Below are 16294 nucleotides of genomic sequence, written 5' to 3' on the forward strand. Positions count from 1 at the left end.
ACACAAGCGCTCATGTGTGTGTCGTTTCTTTGTGTGTCCGTGTTTCTTCTTTTCAAATGCACTGCCAACTTGCCCGGAACATAATTGCTCTCCCAAATATTACATTACCACCCGTGCACTTTTGCCGCATGCTCATGGTCAATTACACAAGGAAATTGCAGGTGACTGATTTGACGACAGTGAACACCGTTTGTATACGCCGCGATGGGTAGTCACAAGTTCAGATAAACAGGAAATATCTGCAATTTTCAATACTTCAAATAATAAAAGTGCAGTGAGAGTCAAATCGAATAGCAAGTGCTCACAAAATATACTCCAAATTTAAAGCATTCGCTCACAAATAATTCAAATAATAAAAGTGTAGTGCGAGTCAAATCGAATAGCAAGTGCTCACAAAATATACTCCAAATTTAGAGCATTTGCTCACACCTACGAGAGCCAGAAAGCTGTACATTCTGGGTGAAAAGTCAGCCTTAGGCGGTCCTGACCACTGGCTTGGAGCAACTTCGGACACTTTAATGCATTTTTTGCATTAAGGTGAACATATCGCGTTTGTATCAAAATGGTGTAATAATCATAGCTTTCCCACCCCTGCGAGCGAGATGCACCAAGCACAACAGGACTCGACGACACGAGCACAAACGAGGACGCTGGACCCCGACTATCAAGCAAGGGAACCAGCGCGTGTGCGACAAGGTCCGCAAGAAAGAAGCGTAAAGAAGGCATGAGCGGCCATCATGATCTCTGCCTTCAGCACATTACACGGGTTCGTCAATGCCAAATAAGGGAAAACAAAAATTATCATTATCATCATCATCAGCCGGACTATGCCCACTGCAGGGCAAAGGCCTCTCCCATGTATCTCCAATTAACCTTGTCCTTCGCCAGTTGCGGCCATCGTATTCCCGCAAACTTCTCAATACCATCCGCCCACCTAACTTTATGCCGTCCCCTGCTACGCTTGCCTTCTCTTGGAATCCACTCCGTTACCCTTGAGGACCTTAAGGACAAAGAATCAGCAGTTCCCAACTAATAATTTTGTATGACGGCACCACTTATTATCATTTCTCGCATCTTCCTGCGAAACCCACCTTTGTAGGTGTATCTCTAAGCCACATGGCCTAACCCAGTTACTACTGTCTCCTTCATTTACGGTACTCTTGGCGTGCTCGTCCTGTGCAATTTTCGACGCCATCGCCAGTGGCTGCCATTCAAATGCAGAGCAGATTAGCACAAAAAATTTTTCAGTGAAAATTCAACTGCTCGTCCGTCTGTCTGTGTGAAAATGCAGTTTGCAGTGATGCCACATGTTACATGCTCATACATCCCTCAAGAGAAAAGTACATAACAGCTGTATCTTACCAGTGCTCACCTATGGGGCAGAAACGTGGAGGCTAACAAAGAGGGTTCAGCTAAAGTACAATGCAGCGAGCTATGGAAAGAAAACTGACAGGCGCAACATTAAGAGATCGGAAGCGGGCGGAGTGGGTGAGGGAACAAACGCGGGTTAATGACATCCAGGTCGAAATCAAGAGGAAGAAGTGGGCTTGGGCAGGGCATGTAACGCGAAGGCAGGATAACCGCTGGTCCCTAAGGGTAACGGAGTGGATTCCAAGGGAAGGCAAGCATAGCAGGGGGCGGCAGAAAGTTAGGTGGGCGGATGAGATTAAGAAGTTTGCGGGAATATGGTGGCCGCAGCTGGCAAAGGGCAGGGTTAACTGGAGAGACATGGGAGAGGCCTTTGCTCCGCAGTGAGCGTAGTCAGGCTGATGATGATGATGACATCATTGAGTCAGAAACAGAAGGATGGAAAGCTGGTCGAGTTTGTAATAATCCATCATGGGACGGTACAGCGTGAAGAAGACGAAGGATGAAGCAAGTAGACTACACAGATGAGCGCTCGTCTGTGTAGTCTACTTGCTTAGTCCTTGGTCTTCTTCGCGCTGTACCCCCCATGATGAGTCAGAAACAGCCCATGCAGTGATTTTGGCATTTTATTAAATAATGTTGACGATGACAGTGCCCCCGGTGAATGGCAGTGATCTTCCTCAGTGCAGCTGCACCCTGCTCTCTATCTTCTTCTTGGTCTCCTCTGACTGGAGCTGCTCAGCCGTGAGCAGTGACACACCTAGTTGGTCCTCCTGCGGGCAGGCACACAAACTGTGAACAACAACAAGCGAAGCGGCTAACCATTAATCGAGTCACTGGTTGGCTGAGGTTTTTACTTTGCTCTTAGTGCTCTTTGGCTGCAGCTGTTGTCCCAAAAACACCTCCGTCACCATCAAGTGAGGTAACCAGCATTCGCGAGCTAGTTCATTACAGGTAGGTGCTATACTGCCACTTTTTCTGAGACATGAGTTGTGTGCAGCGGAATTTTGCAGAGAAAGCTGTAAATTTGCAAAATCAGCAAAACTGCTGTGAGGAATCAACCACAAATAGGTGTCACAGATGGATCACTGTACAGCTGGTAAACACCACAAATGAGCACAAAAACATCCGGCCAACGCCCGTGTAAGTCCATGGCGTTGGATGCTCACTAATTCAGAAGCCACAAGAGTCACACCGGTTCATTCGAATGCGCTCCAAAAGAGCGGCTACGTCCATGTATGATCGGCAAGGCAAACGATCGCTTCCGCCTTTGTTGATATGAAACGCATTTTACAAACGATGCCGTTTGTAAAATGTGCAGTGGGTGCAGTATATCATCCTGCTGACATGTGGCAAATCTTACACTGGCCAAACGGGCCGATGCATTAATGATCACCTTGCTGACCATAATTGCACGTTAAGGAACGGCACGTGTACTCTCTTACCACATCATTGTAAAGCCTGCGGGGAAAAAGAAGAGAAAAAATGCCAGGCGAAGCTGAAGGTAACAAAAATCTTAAGCAGGGGCAAAGATACCATAGTCCCCGAACTCAAAGAGGCGCTCCACATCAACAAAGGCGGAATCATTTGTGTAAGCACACCTCGCTTACAATTTAAAGAAAAAGAAAGTGTCTTTTTAGATACATAGTGAGACATATTTTTTCCTACAGCCATTCGTTATCCTTTTGTTCCTACTCGTGAACATGTGTGGGTCCTCCTTGCTGCTTTTGTCTTTTTGCACATACATTAACTTGCTTCCTAAGTGAACAAACAACTAGGAAGTTGCACTTGTTTCGTGTCTTCCTCCTGTGTTGTCCGTTTCACGCATCTTCTCCTTTCAAAAGCAATGAAGCATTGATCAAAATATGAGAAATAATAACTGCAGTGCCATTGTCAAGCCAAAAGCAAGCGTTTCACCAAGCAGTTCTTGTCAGCTTTTTTGTGGTCGTTCGATGGTTCGAACTTCGGATAATCCAAACATTTTTTTACAGCTTCTTGAAATTCGAATCAAAGAGATTTTCCTGTTAGTACACAGCAAAAAGCAGTCTACATTCATATCACAATATTTCTTGAAGAGAGCTAAAATCCATGAAAATTAATGAAATTAATTAAATCAGAGCTGATAACTTTAGATCATCCCTTGCTTGATCACCCCTTGAGTAGTAAAAGACCGCATGCACATCCAAAAAACAATGCCAACAAAGGCATCCTGATACTTTCTGCAAAGCCGTCAACAACAAAAATTTTAAGAATCTCCCCAGTTTGAGGTCCAGTATAATAATTATATGGCCATGGACCTATTTGCTGATTGGCCATCTGCTCAACACATTGATGAGGGGACATCAGTTGATCACAGAAGATGACATTTGCCTGCCCCTGGGATGATCCTTTTCCAAAGCATCACTGACCATGGGCCAAAGGACTGAAGAGGTAGATCATGATGAAACAAGTTATGTGGGCCTACTTCTTTCCAACATCAGTCAGGTAAGTGTCACACAGTAAACGAATGCACTGACGGCTGTGCAACGACAAAAGAGCCTCCAGAGTTTCCCCCGATACAGCCGGACAGCTGCATCCCTTCAAGCTGGAAATGATGCCATCCATGGCTACTGCAGCATGTTTCAACACGCTAGAAGCGAATTCCCGCTGATACATTTGAGGCAAAAGCAAGCGATTGGCGCACTTAAAATAACCGAGCGCACTCCAGATACTGGCAAGAATCCACTGACAATAGTGTGCATAAGCATTCCTCTACTAGAAGACAGTAAACGCACTTCATCTCGTAAGTTCTTTGCAGCACTATGGAAGGTAGAGATGTCCGCAGCCAATCAGGACAGCACATTAAACGTGTTCCTCCGTGCCTTCTGGTCTGCGCGTCGTCTGCTTGTAGCATACACAGATATGGTCAGAAATTACTATAATTCAAAGCTGTCTACGCATGATAACCGCATGCGTGCTTATGTATGCTAAATGCAAGTATCTTTTGGGACATTACATCATTTGTCACATTTGCACATTTAGTTCAGCGCATGCAGAGACGCAATGATAAGCTGAGCCTAGTGGCGCCATCTGGTTGTAGAACGGCACCTATTTTTGCCAACAAACCAAAGCCTCTCTTTAGACCTAAAAGTAGCAGAAGCATCATTTTAGATAAGAAATAAAGCAAATTTATTGCTCCCACATTTCGTTACAGGCAGATTGAGATGGAGCAAAAGCCTGGTGTCCCACTTATGGTCAATGAATATGCTGAAAACAGCAGTAACAGCGATGAATTCAGTCTCAAGCGAGGGACCCTGGTTCGAAGGGTGCTGCCATTTTGGGTAAAATATTTTAGCAACTATTTTAGTCTATGCAAGAGCTATGCTCGCCAAACTTTAGAAACAATGCACCTTGTGTGAGCGTACAGTAAGGCTCGGTTCAAAATAACATTTGGCACACGTACACTATGAAGCACGCCTTTTGTTGCAAAAGCAACATTACTGGAGCCCAGCTCGGCTTGTCGCGTATGCTTGTGGCCATGCGGCTACCGAACGACCTTGAGTCGCCGTTGCCTAGCAACCGCTTCAGCTGCGCTCCAGGAGATGGTGCCGCGCCGCTTTCGCCTACACCCAGAGGGCACCACCCTCGCACAGGCCCTGGGTTTCACAGCTCATGACAGCTAAACCAAATGCCTAACCACAAGCTAACACCACAAGCGTATTGGCAAAACGGCACTTACAATCTTGTGTCGTTGCCTAGCAACCTGAGTTACCACCTGAGCTTACATGAGTTACTCGGGTAAGCTCGGGTAGTAACTTAGGTAAGCTCAGGTAAGTTCGGACGAGTGTCATGCCATCTGCGCGAGAGGTTGCTCGGGAAGAGCAACATGGGTTGCACAATCCCGACGGCTGGCTGGGATAGAAACAGCCACCTGCCAGTGCAGAGGCGCATCGCTTAGCCGCTACGCTGGTAGTGGTGTATGAGGACTCGCCGCCATCTATGAATCTTAAGTGGAATTACCAATTCAGCACACATGGGCATTAACCCTCTAAAGATATCATGCCGCACCCCCAAGGCAGGGTTTAAGTGCCCCCTCCAATTGAAGAATGAACACCTGCTTTCGCAGGTCTACTCGGTTTAACTGCGTTAAGCCCCTATCAATTTTTTTTAGCGTACGCCATCCCATACGCGCATTTCATACCGGCATTACGTTTTGCAGCGTCAGAACGTCGCCTCTGCCCTCAGCGCAGCTTTGGTAGTGCTGCAAGAATACTGCAGCGCAGAGTATAGGAGTACCCGGGTGAAGGGCTGGGCCATCTGTCGGAGGAAGCGTCGCACCACCTGCAGGGCCTCCTCGGTGCTCAGGTTGCAGAGGGAGTCCTGCAGGTGCTCCTGGATCCACCGGGGGAGCTTGCTGCGCTTGTCGTACCGCGAGAAGCGCTGCACCACAGGAGGAACAACCACAAGGCACGCATTATAAGCACTGCATATCAGCACAGCACTGGCAAAATCGTCACACCGAAGACAATTTTGATAGTGCCATACTGTCCGGTGTACTAAGTCATAGTTATAAGCAAGTAATTACTCACTGACGTCCACCCAAGGGCAGCCATACAGCTACAAAGGAAAGCTGTACAGCTTCCTCGGAAACTTCGTAGTTAAAGAAAAATTCGTCCTGGTCCGGGGTTCGAACCTGGCACCACCGCTTCACCGGAGCAGTCGCTCTACCAATTGAGCTAACCGGGACGGCAAGCTTATGGTAGGGCGAGGGCGAATTGATCAGTAACTCTAAGTGGGAACAGTGTTGAACAAATCCACCTTGGGGGATTCCATTTCAATTTTATACAATGGTGTGACTTATATAGTGGGCAAAACTGACATGCTGCTGCGCGTCATCTTTTGACATGCCTGAGAAACATATCTGAAAATAAATTTGATGTCCAAAGGAGGAAAAAGCCATCATTAAGGTGTTATCTTGTGGGTAGAATCACATAATACCGTGACAGATGGACTGTGTGTGGCAGCCACACCACCCTCTCCAGCCATGTTCTCGAAAGTTTCAACTCTGGCGTCACTTTCGTTTGGCTTCGTGCCCAGCACATGTTGGTCTTGATCAACATGACACCAGAAATTTACCTAGTTTGCATGCCAGTGAATATCACTAAGGGCTGGAACCGGGCAGCAAGGAAGGAGGTAGCTCAATGTAAGGGACGAAATACTATACGGGACTAGCAGAAAGCCACAAGAGCACTCCAGTCGACGAACACAACAAAAAAACCAGACCATGGGATGAAGGCACGCAAGCCAGCCCAAGGATAGTCTACACACGGCAGCTGCTGCAAGACTGCATTTTAAATTGCACTCTTAACGAAGGGATCCTGAGAGCATTTTTATAGCCCTTACTGAATGAAAAGGCGTGTTTCATACACCGGTCTCACTTATGTCTGTTTTTTTTTCTTTGGAAAGACTGCCATTTGCAGGTGTGACTTGTACATCAAAAAATATGGCCACATATCACTGTAGTGTCCGTTCGTTCGCGCTCAAGGCCGCAGGAAACGGCTGCTATCATTTTTGTTCGTGACGCGAGAAGCGAGCGGACTAATCTCAATTGATCGCAGCCATGAAGAGCTGCATCTACGTTTTTCCAGATTACTCTAGATGATCTCGACCTGTTATCTCGAAGTTTCCTTGCTGGCTTTAAATGGAGCGATGCCACAAGCGGTGGGCATTCGTAGTTCGACGACTGACGAGCGCATTTGTTGCTTATGCCGCTGAGGTGCTGTTTAGTTCTTTTGTGGGCGCAAGTCAGCCCAAATAAAGAGCTTCGTTTGCAAGTCTTGTTGCGGTCTTCCTGGCCGCTGGACTGCCGTCACTACAACGTGACAATATGGTGATAACTTGGTCTGGGCCAGTCTACACATTTACAACTAAGTTTCGCTGCGGGGCAAGTATATTGCAACACAAAGGCACTGCGCAAAGGAAACGCGACGTAGAGTGCGCAGACAAGCAACTCTGAAGTTAGTGAACAGAAAAGATCCCTCTGTACAAAAAACAGACTGAGTTAAATAGCACGAGAGGAAGCCAGCACAGGGCATATCATCGTGGGTACCCCTTTCCGACATCTGACACGAGGTGGCGCTGGCTGCCCAGTACGTACGCCTATCAGGTATTCGTGGAGTCGTCGCTTAGAAGCAATAGCTGTGCAATGATGCAATCGCGATTAAGACCCTCCCTTAGGTGTTTCATAGACAGGCCTCATACCCCACTAATACGTTGGCTCCACACATAAGCCAACATCCCGATTTCCCATGGCCACTTTTGCAGGACATCGACACAGGTTCAATAAGTGCGATAAAGTTCAATGCAGTCTCGCTCTTTTTTCGTGTAATGGCCTTACATGATTTTCAAAATGCCTGTTGTGCCCTTAAGGGGGGGGCCTCGTCTTGAAAAAAAAAAAAAAATTATTAATGAAGTCACAGTTAAGAAATCTTCAGGGAATATGTATTTTTGTGCGCCAATTCTAAATATGCCATTTAGTTTCATGTATATGTCATTTGAGCACTTAGGCAATTTTCATGCATGTATTTTGTGAAGAACTTTGAAAAACATTTCTTGCGCGAAACTTGCTGAAATGTATGCCATTGGGTTCTCTTGACTTCTCTTGACACCAAGCAATGCAATAAGGGTAAAATTGTCTTCCTGCCTATCATAGACCTTAAGTTATTGGGTTTTCAAGTTGTTGCTTCAGAAATGAGAAGAAAAGTGTGCATTCCTGTTTCTGAAGTGGCAGCTTCAGTACCCTATAACTCAAGTTCTGTGATAGCCAGGATGATAATTTCACCCTTACTGCATTCCTTGGTATCAAGAGAACACAATAGCATACATTTCAGCGAGTTTCCCGCAGCAAATTTTCTTCAAAACTCTTCGCAAAATACTTGCATAAATATTGCATAAGAGCTCAAGGAATTGCTTTAGATGAAATTAAATGACTTATCTAGAATCAGTGCACAAAAATACATGTGCCCTGAAGGTTTCATAACTATGACTAGATTAACAAAATTTTCTTTTCAAGACCAGGCTCCCCCCTTAAACATTCCAGTGGCATCCACCTATCAGTCAGTGCAAGGTAACATACCTTGTCGGCAAAGATCATGATGCCGTAGTCCGTCTTGCCTCGGAGCGCTCGTCCCACGCACTGGGCAGCGTGCCGCATGGCATCGAAGGTGAGGAAATCATTCTCCCGGATCTGGAACTGGTCCCTCAGGAACTCCAGCCGGGCCTGCCAGGGGGAAAAGAACACTCTCATCAGACAGCTACACCTGAAGGGGCTCCGAGGGCAGACAGAAGATGGCCTGTATCCATAAGATTCGGTATTCTAACCATGAAGCGACCACTCTCACTGAAAAACGGAGCTTTCATAGGCTACAAAAGAGCATCGACCGAAATAGAGGTATTGAAATTAACCGGCCGATTTTGCGAGTAAAATGTGGCCGTCGACACTCATTTTTCTGCGTGAATCCCGGAGGCTATAGACCAGAATCCAGAGACGCTCCTGGGCGCAGCCATTTTCCGCCGACTGGTGCGCCGCGGTGCAGGCGTTTCTTTGGGGACTGCGGGGCGGCGGCAGCTCCGCGGCCGCGCCTGCATATAGCCGCGCTTCGGGCGCTAAAAAAACATTGCCGAGCATACTTCCGCTTATGGCTGTGTTGCAGGAAGTATTCACGCTATCAAAGGGAGCACATTGATGCGTTTTAATGACATTTAGTTTGACATTCACGTGAATTGTGCCGACGCTTAGAACGCGCTCCTGCTTATATCGCTACCGTATTGGTGCTCCACTGCAAAAAAAAAAAAAAAAACTTTTTCCTCAATATCAAGTATTTGGTGTGCGGCTAGCTTGCAGTTCCAATTCCCATGCACTCTTAATCCTTCGGCCATAAAGTACCACCCACAAACAGGGCTTTCTTGTCGCATGCGTGGTGCGCCAGTTTATCAAAACAAATTACCGCTGTGAGCTTAACAGAGTCGCAGCGTCAACAAAAAACAAAATTTCTCATGGTTTATGCAACCTGGCGCATAAAAACGTACTTTTCCTCAAATTATCAAAGCTTGAATAGATATTAGCAGCGAATCCAGCTTTCACGAATTCTGAGGTCCGAAGTCGCGTTCATTTTATTCGGTAGCTCTCGCCGCGTGTGACAGCGTTGCTTAGGCGTTTGGCTAAGTGTGAATGAATGTATTAAAATCGCGCATTTTCCCATGATTAAGGTAGATAGGAAAAGCACTACGGTAAACCCTTTACCCCCCCCCCCCCCCTCCCCCCTTTGATCCCTATGACATGCGTGCGGAAAGAGGAACTGAAATCAGTAGCGGTCGTGCTTACAATCCTGTGCATGAAATGTGTTTAATGGGAACTAGAGCAAGCTCAGCGCAAGGAGGTGAGCGAAAACACGTGCTTCATCGGGACAACCTTCAGTCTGCAGCTCGCCTGTCTAGTTACTACACCACTGATTCAAATCAATAAATCCACATTCCTGCGCCTAAAATTATCATAGATGATAGCGCACGTAAAAGACGGCAACAAATGACACGCCAGCGCAGAAATCTGCTTAGAAGTGCCGGTTTCCAGTCCGCACGCTACCTGGCCGACTACTCCGCGGGAAAAATCCTTGCTTTTTGCAATACTACTCCAGAATTCCCCCGAGCAGCGCCGCCGCACCAGCGGCTCGGTGGAGCAGCGTCGCCGCTGCGGTACCAGCGTTTAGAATCCTGAGCCAGCAGAATATTATCATTGAAAAACGTAGCGCGAAAAACGAGACACAGAAAAGGTGAAGACAGGACACGAGCGCTAATCATCAATATCATCATGATGGGCCCAAACAATGAGACAGACGCGCACTGCCTCGCCGCACTTACTCACATCCAAATGAACGGAAAAAAACTCGGAGATGTCACGTTAACGACTAACTGCGCGCAAGATAACCGCAGTACTGTCTGGTAGAGGGAAAATGTGAGTAGTGAGGCACAGCACACACCCTCATAAGTTATGATGAAGCACTACAACGACAGAAGCGAACACGTAAACATGCATTCTACGCGCGGCGCCGGCGCAACCCGCAGTCCATTGGGCCGCGCGCGCCGATAGATGGCGACTGGTGTCGAGAGTAGGGGCGCGCCAGCAGCCTGCGTGTGAGGGTAAAAGAATCTGGTCTATAGGCTACACAGCCAGGGTCTTAGAAATAAATTTTAATAATGAAGCCACAACCATGAAATCTTCAGGGAACATGCATTTTACTGTGCTGATTCCAAACATGTAGTTTAATTTTATGTACAGCAAATCCTTGTGCACTTATGCAATGCGTTAGGTAACTTTTGTCGATAGTTTGAAAGAAATTTTACTGCAGGGAACTTGTTAGATTGCACACGACTGCTTTCTCTTGACATTAGGTTATGCAATAAGGGTAAAATTATCACCCTGCCTGCTATAGAAGGTGAGTTTTACTATTTTGAAGTCATCACTTTCTTCCCATTTTTGGAGTGGCAGCTTCAAAACCCTCTAACTCAACTTCTGTGATAGGCAGGATAATAATTTTGCCCTTATTGCATAGCTTGATGTCCAAGACAAGCCAATGGCATGCCTCCTAGCAAGTTTCCTGCAGCAAAATTTATTGAAAGCTCTCGGCAAAAAGTTAAATATAACATACTACATAAGTGCACAAGGACTTGCTTTACACAAAATTAAATAACATATTTGGAATCAGAAAAACACATGTTTCTTGAAGATTCCATCATTGTGACTTCATTAACAAAAAAGTTTTTTCTAAGAGCAGCTTCCCCCCTTAAAAAGGGTGGCAACCCAGCCTTCTCTGCGAGGACGTCACGAATAAGAATCTTGTGACGGGAAAGTTTCTAAATTCAATTTCCTCAGGCATAAATGCGCCTTTTGCTGCAAGACAGACATCAACATATCCAGAGAAAGAGCTAGAGAATAACCTTTTACCGAGAACAAAAATCGGACAGAATTGTGTTTAGTGTCCCTTCAAAAGGCGATGCTTTGCACTTTGAGTTTTCACCAAGCCTTGAAGTTATGGCAGTGTCGCACTTGACACTCCCGGCTTTTCTGTCCGGTTTATCTTTCCAATCACTCGCGACAAACGCCGCCGATAACAGCTGCAATGATCCATGCTCAATGCTGCTGCTGCCCACTGCCAATGTTGCCCGGCTGCACCTGATGCCCAGGTTCAGGGTTTGATGTGCACTACACTACCACTCACTGTGACCGGCGCCAATCATGGTTTTCCTTTATGCTGCTGCCTACTTTTTGTGCATTTACCGATACTGCTGGCGTCAGCTAAAACCGGCTGGTGTACAAGCCGACAAATTTTTTGAAACTGCAGCAAGATAGCATAACCATTTTGAAGCAAAAAAGCATAAGATTCAATTTTAACCTTTCACAATGATTATCAATGAAAAAGGTAGTGTTACATTTGGGTAAAATAAGGTAAGCTATTTACTGAGCTCACGGGAATTTCCCATGCTGATCCATGTTTAGGAATGTCACTTTCATGATTCCAAAGCAAAAACACACAATGAAAAATATGGTACTGCACCCTTTTTAAGCCTACACCTTCACAAGGTGACAACAATGCATTAAGCCCTTTAAAGGGAAGTCCAGACAGATTGAAGCTAACTTGTCTCGACAGGGCATTATGTTCTAATCACGAATAGACCACTCCAACCAAGAACGTAGCTTTTATAAGCTCAAAAAGATCGTATACCAAAATGCTACAGGTGTTGGCGCTGACTTCACCAGTACTACAATGTCTGCGTCAACACTGATTTTCGAGTGCGGATGCCAAAGGCTACAGCACACTGCCATTCACTCGAAACGAGGGAAGCCCATCCTTTTTGGTAAGGACATCCAGAGTTTAAATCGGCGGGAAAGAAGATTTCTAAATACAATTTTTTTGCCAATAAATCCACTTTTTCCTGCCAGACAAACGCCAACATAGCCAGAGATAGGCAGAGGATCAATTTTCTTTGAGAAAAAAAGATTACTGGGGGCACTTAGGGAACTTACGTACCAGTAATGCGAAAGCACAGCAATTCTATTCTATTCCAATTGTATTACAATTCCATTCCATTTCTTTGTAAGTGGTGCAGCTCTAAGTACTAGTACTATCTACTACTGGTTAACATTTCGTATAGCACGACGTCACACCGTTTTGACCAAACGTGAGTTTGGTAGCACCGCTGGTTGCGCAACGCCTGGTTTTTGTGTCAGTGAATCACCTGATGCTTTTGCATTGATAATTGGATGGAGTTGTTCTCAGTGACTGTTTAAACATTCATCTTGTCACTGCGTACCACCATGAGGGAAATTGTCAACGAAGATTTCAGTTCATTCCAGAGCACAGAGTGGTTAATGACCACAGTCAACTGTTCTACGAGAGAGTTAGAGCAGTTAAGTGATCCACAGTATGAGGCAGCACACACGTCTGAGCTTACAGTGGCACCCACAACTAAACTGGCACATAACCCCCCATGGCCGCTAAAGGAGGGGTCAAAATGTTTTAGTGCTGATGACTTAGGGAAACAGTTTGCTAAAAGCATTCCAGTACAGTCAGTCATGCGCAGTAAACTAGAAATGTTCTATCGCACCTATTTGAGCAAAACCGGGACTGACAAAGCTCTGTATGTTCAGCAGCCACATTTTGTATCTGCACGCTGTGATCATGCTTCTAAGGTGCGTGAAATCAAATGTCGAAGAAACGTTTATCAGATCTCTTTCTTTCCGCATGTCATATCAGTTTGGAACACCCGAAAAATGTCGTTGACTGCACAACTGTTGAAGCGTTTCGTGCTTCTATTTATTGAATCACTTAATCTTAACTTTGTATCATTAATGTACAGTCGGGGACAAAAGTCTCGAGACCACGTGTTCCTCTAACAAAGCTGATAGCTCTGCTGCTAGTCGGCCGCTGCAGACCACACTTGTGGAGGTAAAAGTTAAATTTTTGTTCTTTCATCTCCACAAGTACGGTCTCCAGCCGCTGTCTGATAGTAGAGCTATAAGCTTCGTTTCAGGAACATGTGGTCCGGGGACTTTTGTCCCCGACTGTATGCATGGGTGTGCTTGATTTTGGTGTATTTTATGGCTGTTTCGTGTGTTGTTTGAATGTCTCATCACCTGACTAGAGCACTTATATAGTGCTTGACTTTGTTGCACGCTCCCCCTGCAATAATGCCTTCGGGTGCTGCAGGTATCTGTGAATCATCATCATCATCAGCCTGACTACGCCCACTGCAGGGCAAAGGCCTCTCCCATGTCTCTCCAGTTAACCTCACAAATAAACAAAATAAAATATAAACTGGCAAGGGAAAGGTGGGTGTTGAGGCATGGAACCCACAAAGAGCCCAGCCCCAAGGAACCAGTCCGAGGACCCCTGGTCTAGTCCCCCCCCCCACTCACCCTGAGTATCCTGCTCTGGGTGTAGACAAAGGGGATGCCAAACATGAGCACAGCCCGGCCCAGGTGGTGGTCTGCGTGGAGAGGGGAGCAGCCTGGTCACTCACTCTGCCGAGGAGGAGGGAGGAGGTTAGGCCCTGCACGGAGGCCACTCACCGAAATCCACTCCTTCGGACACCTTGCCTCGGGCCACGGACAGAAGCACAGCGCCCCGGCCATTCTCGCAGGCCTGCACACACACCGGACAGGGCGTGCCCACTTTAGGGCTTCAAACACAAGGGGACGCTGGTAGTTGATTTGATGTGACAAAAAGGAACCCCTGTTGCCCTGTTACTCACCTTGTAGTTTTTAACCCTCACATCATGGCTGAATTTTATCCCTTTCATTGGCCCATTACACCGCAAATGAGAATGAATCGGCTCATAAGTTCTTGTGACTACATATTGGATCCACACATTTAGAATTTAGAATAAACTTCAGTTGCTAGTCTTCTTTATGGTGTATGGTTTAAGGGGGTTTAACATCCTAAAGCAACTGAGGCTATGAGGGATGCCGTAGTGAAGGGCTCCGGATAATTTCGACCACCTGGGGTTCTTTAACGTGCACTGACATCGCACAGTACACGGGCCTCTGGAATTTCGCCTCCATCGAAATTCGGCCACCGTGGCCGGGATCGAACCCGCGTCTTTCGGGTCAGCAGCCGAGCGCCGTAACCGCTAGGCCACCATGGCGGTGCAGTTGCTAGTCAGCATTTGGGCTGTCGTCTCTCTTATCCATCCTGATTTCGTGTTGCTCCTTTCCATCAGCCTTTCAAGACATGACGCATAAGACATGGCAGGTGCCATAACATAGGTTTTCCTCTTGAGCCAGTGCAGTTAAATAAAAGCGAATCTCGTGGAAAACTCAAATGCTGATAATCCTGGCAGCCATCTAAGTTGTTCTGTATGTACTAAGTGAACAGCAAATAGCAAAGCAAAAGCTAGATGATGAAAACGCACACCACAAGCACAGGCCCATGACTGAAAGTTTATCAGAAAGAACGACACCAAAGACAAAAAAAATAGGAGGGGACACTTGAGCTCTGCCTTGAGGGCATGATGCGATAGCGTAATGGGTTAACTGCCACATATGCAGAAAGTCATTCTCTACTTTACATTCACAAATCCCTGGGAGTCCTCATACTCCTCCTGGCGCAGTGGTGCAGTGGTTAAGCGATGTGCCAGTGTCTTGCGATTGCAGATTCTCCCAGCAGTGGGCCTTGTGCATTCTAGTTTGCTCTTCCCGAGTGACCAATCATTAACTGCCGCTCTAATTAACTAACTCCCAATCATTAACTGCCGCTCGATCATTAACTCGCTATCTGATGGGCAGATTGTGATGACACTGCAAGGTCACATGATCTAGGTGATAGGTTGCTCTCCAGGAACCACCTGCCAGAGCCATGCCTGTGATTTTTCGTTCACAACACTGACGCCGATGCCGAAAACACTAACGCTGACATCGGATTTTCTGGTGAACAGGGCCTTTAACACTGTCGCTTTAAAACACCCACTGCACAAACCCAGGCACCATAAAAACTGGAAGAAACTAAGAAAAAAAGTTGTACCTGATAGAGGCTCCAGGTTTCTAAGTGATGGCAGCAAGCCCCGAGAATTAGCCACGCAAAAGTGCTTTGACCGGTACTAAACCTATTTCTCCCGCACCAAAGCAACCCTGTCGGTTATGAGGTGCCCTAAAGTGCAGGGCCCAGGCCCAAGATTTGCCCAAGATTAATTACAACCACCTCAGTGAAAACAGAGACAATTTAGACACAGTTCATACAAAGGCCTTGGCAAGAGTGCTTTGAATGGTACTAAACCTATTTCTAATGCACCAAAGCAGCCCTGTGGGTTATGAGGTGCGCTAAAGTGCAGGGCCCAAGATTGGGCCAAGATCAGTTACAACTGCCTCAGTGAAAACGGAGAGACAACCTAGGCACAGTTCGTACAAAGGCCCTGGCCATACCTTGACGTAGTTGGCGAGCGCCAGCGCGGTCTCAGCTGCATCGGGAGTCTCGAGGAAGAGCAGCTTGCGCCTCTGCAGCTGGTCGAGCACCCCCTGCTCGTACCAGGCGGCCACCACGGACTCCAGGTACACGTACGAGGTGAAGAAGCACACCAGGCCATCTGGCACGCACGACGCCAGCTCCACCAGCAGCGCCCCATAGTTGCGCACCACCGACACCTCCTCACGCGTCTCAAAGCGCGAGCTCAGCGCCACCTGGTCACTGCCCTTGCTCACTATCTGCACCATGGAGGGGCACCGGGCGGTTGCATGTTAGGTGCCTCACACTCACACCCATACTCAGCAATGATAGAGCAATGAAATGTGCACCTGCCACTGCTAGCGTGGATGGTGCCAGACCAGTAATCTCTGCCCAGTAAGGTCACCTTGAGTCGACCTTCAACTCAAGGTCCTTTGACTCAAGGTCAAGAACTA

At 46.8% G+C, this 16294-nt stretch overlaps 1 protein-coding gene across 1 annotated transcript in view; it reads right to left on the minus strand.

Moving 5' to 3' along the window:
• Positions 1-1976: 1976 nt before the first annotated feature.
• Positions 1977-16294, minus strand: part of Xpd (general transcription and DNA repair factor IIH helicase subunit Xpd) — a 46471-nt gene continuing 32153 nt past the window's right edge. Inside the window, exons 17-22 of the mRNA XM_089555130.1 lie at positions 15821-16099; positions 13973-14045; positions 13820-13890; positions 8483-8626; positions 5644-5787; positions 1977-2141 (exon numbers count right to left, since the gene is read on the minus strand). Of these exons, the coding sequence (XP_089411256.1) occupies positions 2049-2141; positions 5644-5787; positions 8483-8626; positions 13820-13890; positions 13973-14045; positions 15821-16099 (804 nt within the window). The 3' untranslated portion in view covers positions 1977-2048. The remainder of the gene's footprint in view (positions 2142-5643; positions 5788-8482; positions 8627-13819; positions 13891-13972; positions 14046-15820; positions 16100-16294) is intronic.

Source organism: Amblyomma mixtum, chromosome 8, assembly GCF_055824585.1.
Source record: "Amblyomma mixtum isolate Tamu chromosome 8, ASM5582458v1, whole genome shotgun sequence".
Classification (NCBI taxonomy): Eukaryota; Metazoa; Arthropoda; class Arachnida; order Ixodida; family Ixodidae; genus Amblyomma; species Amblyomma mixtum.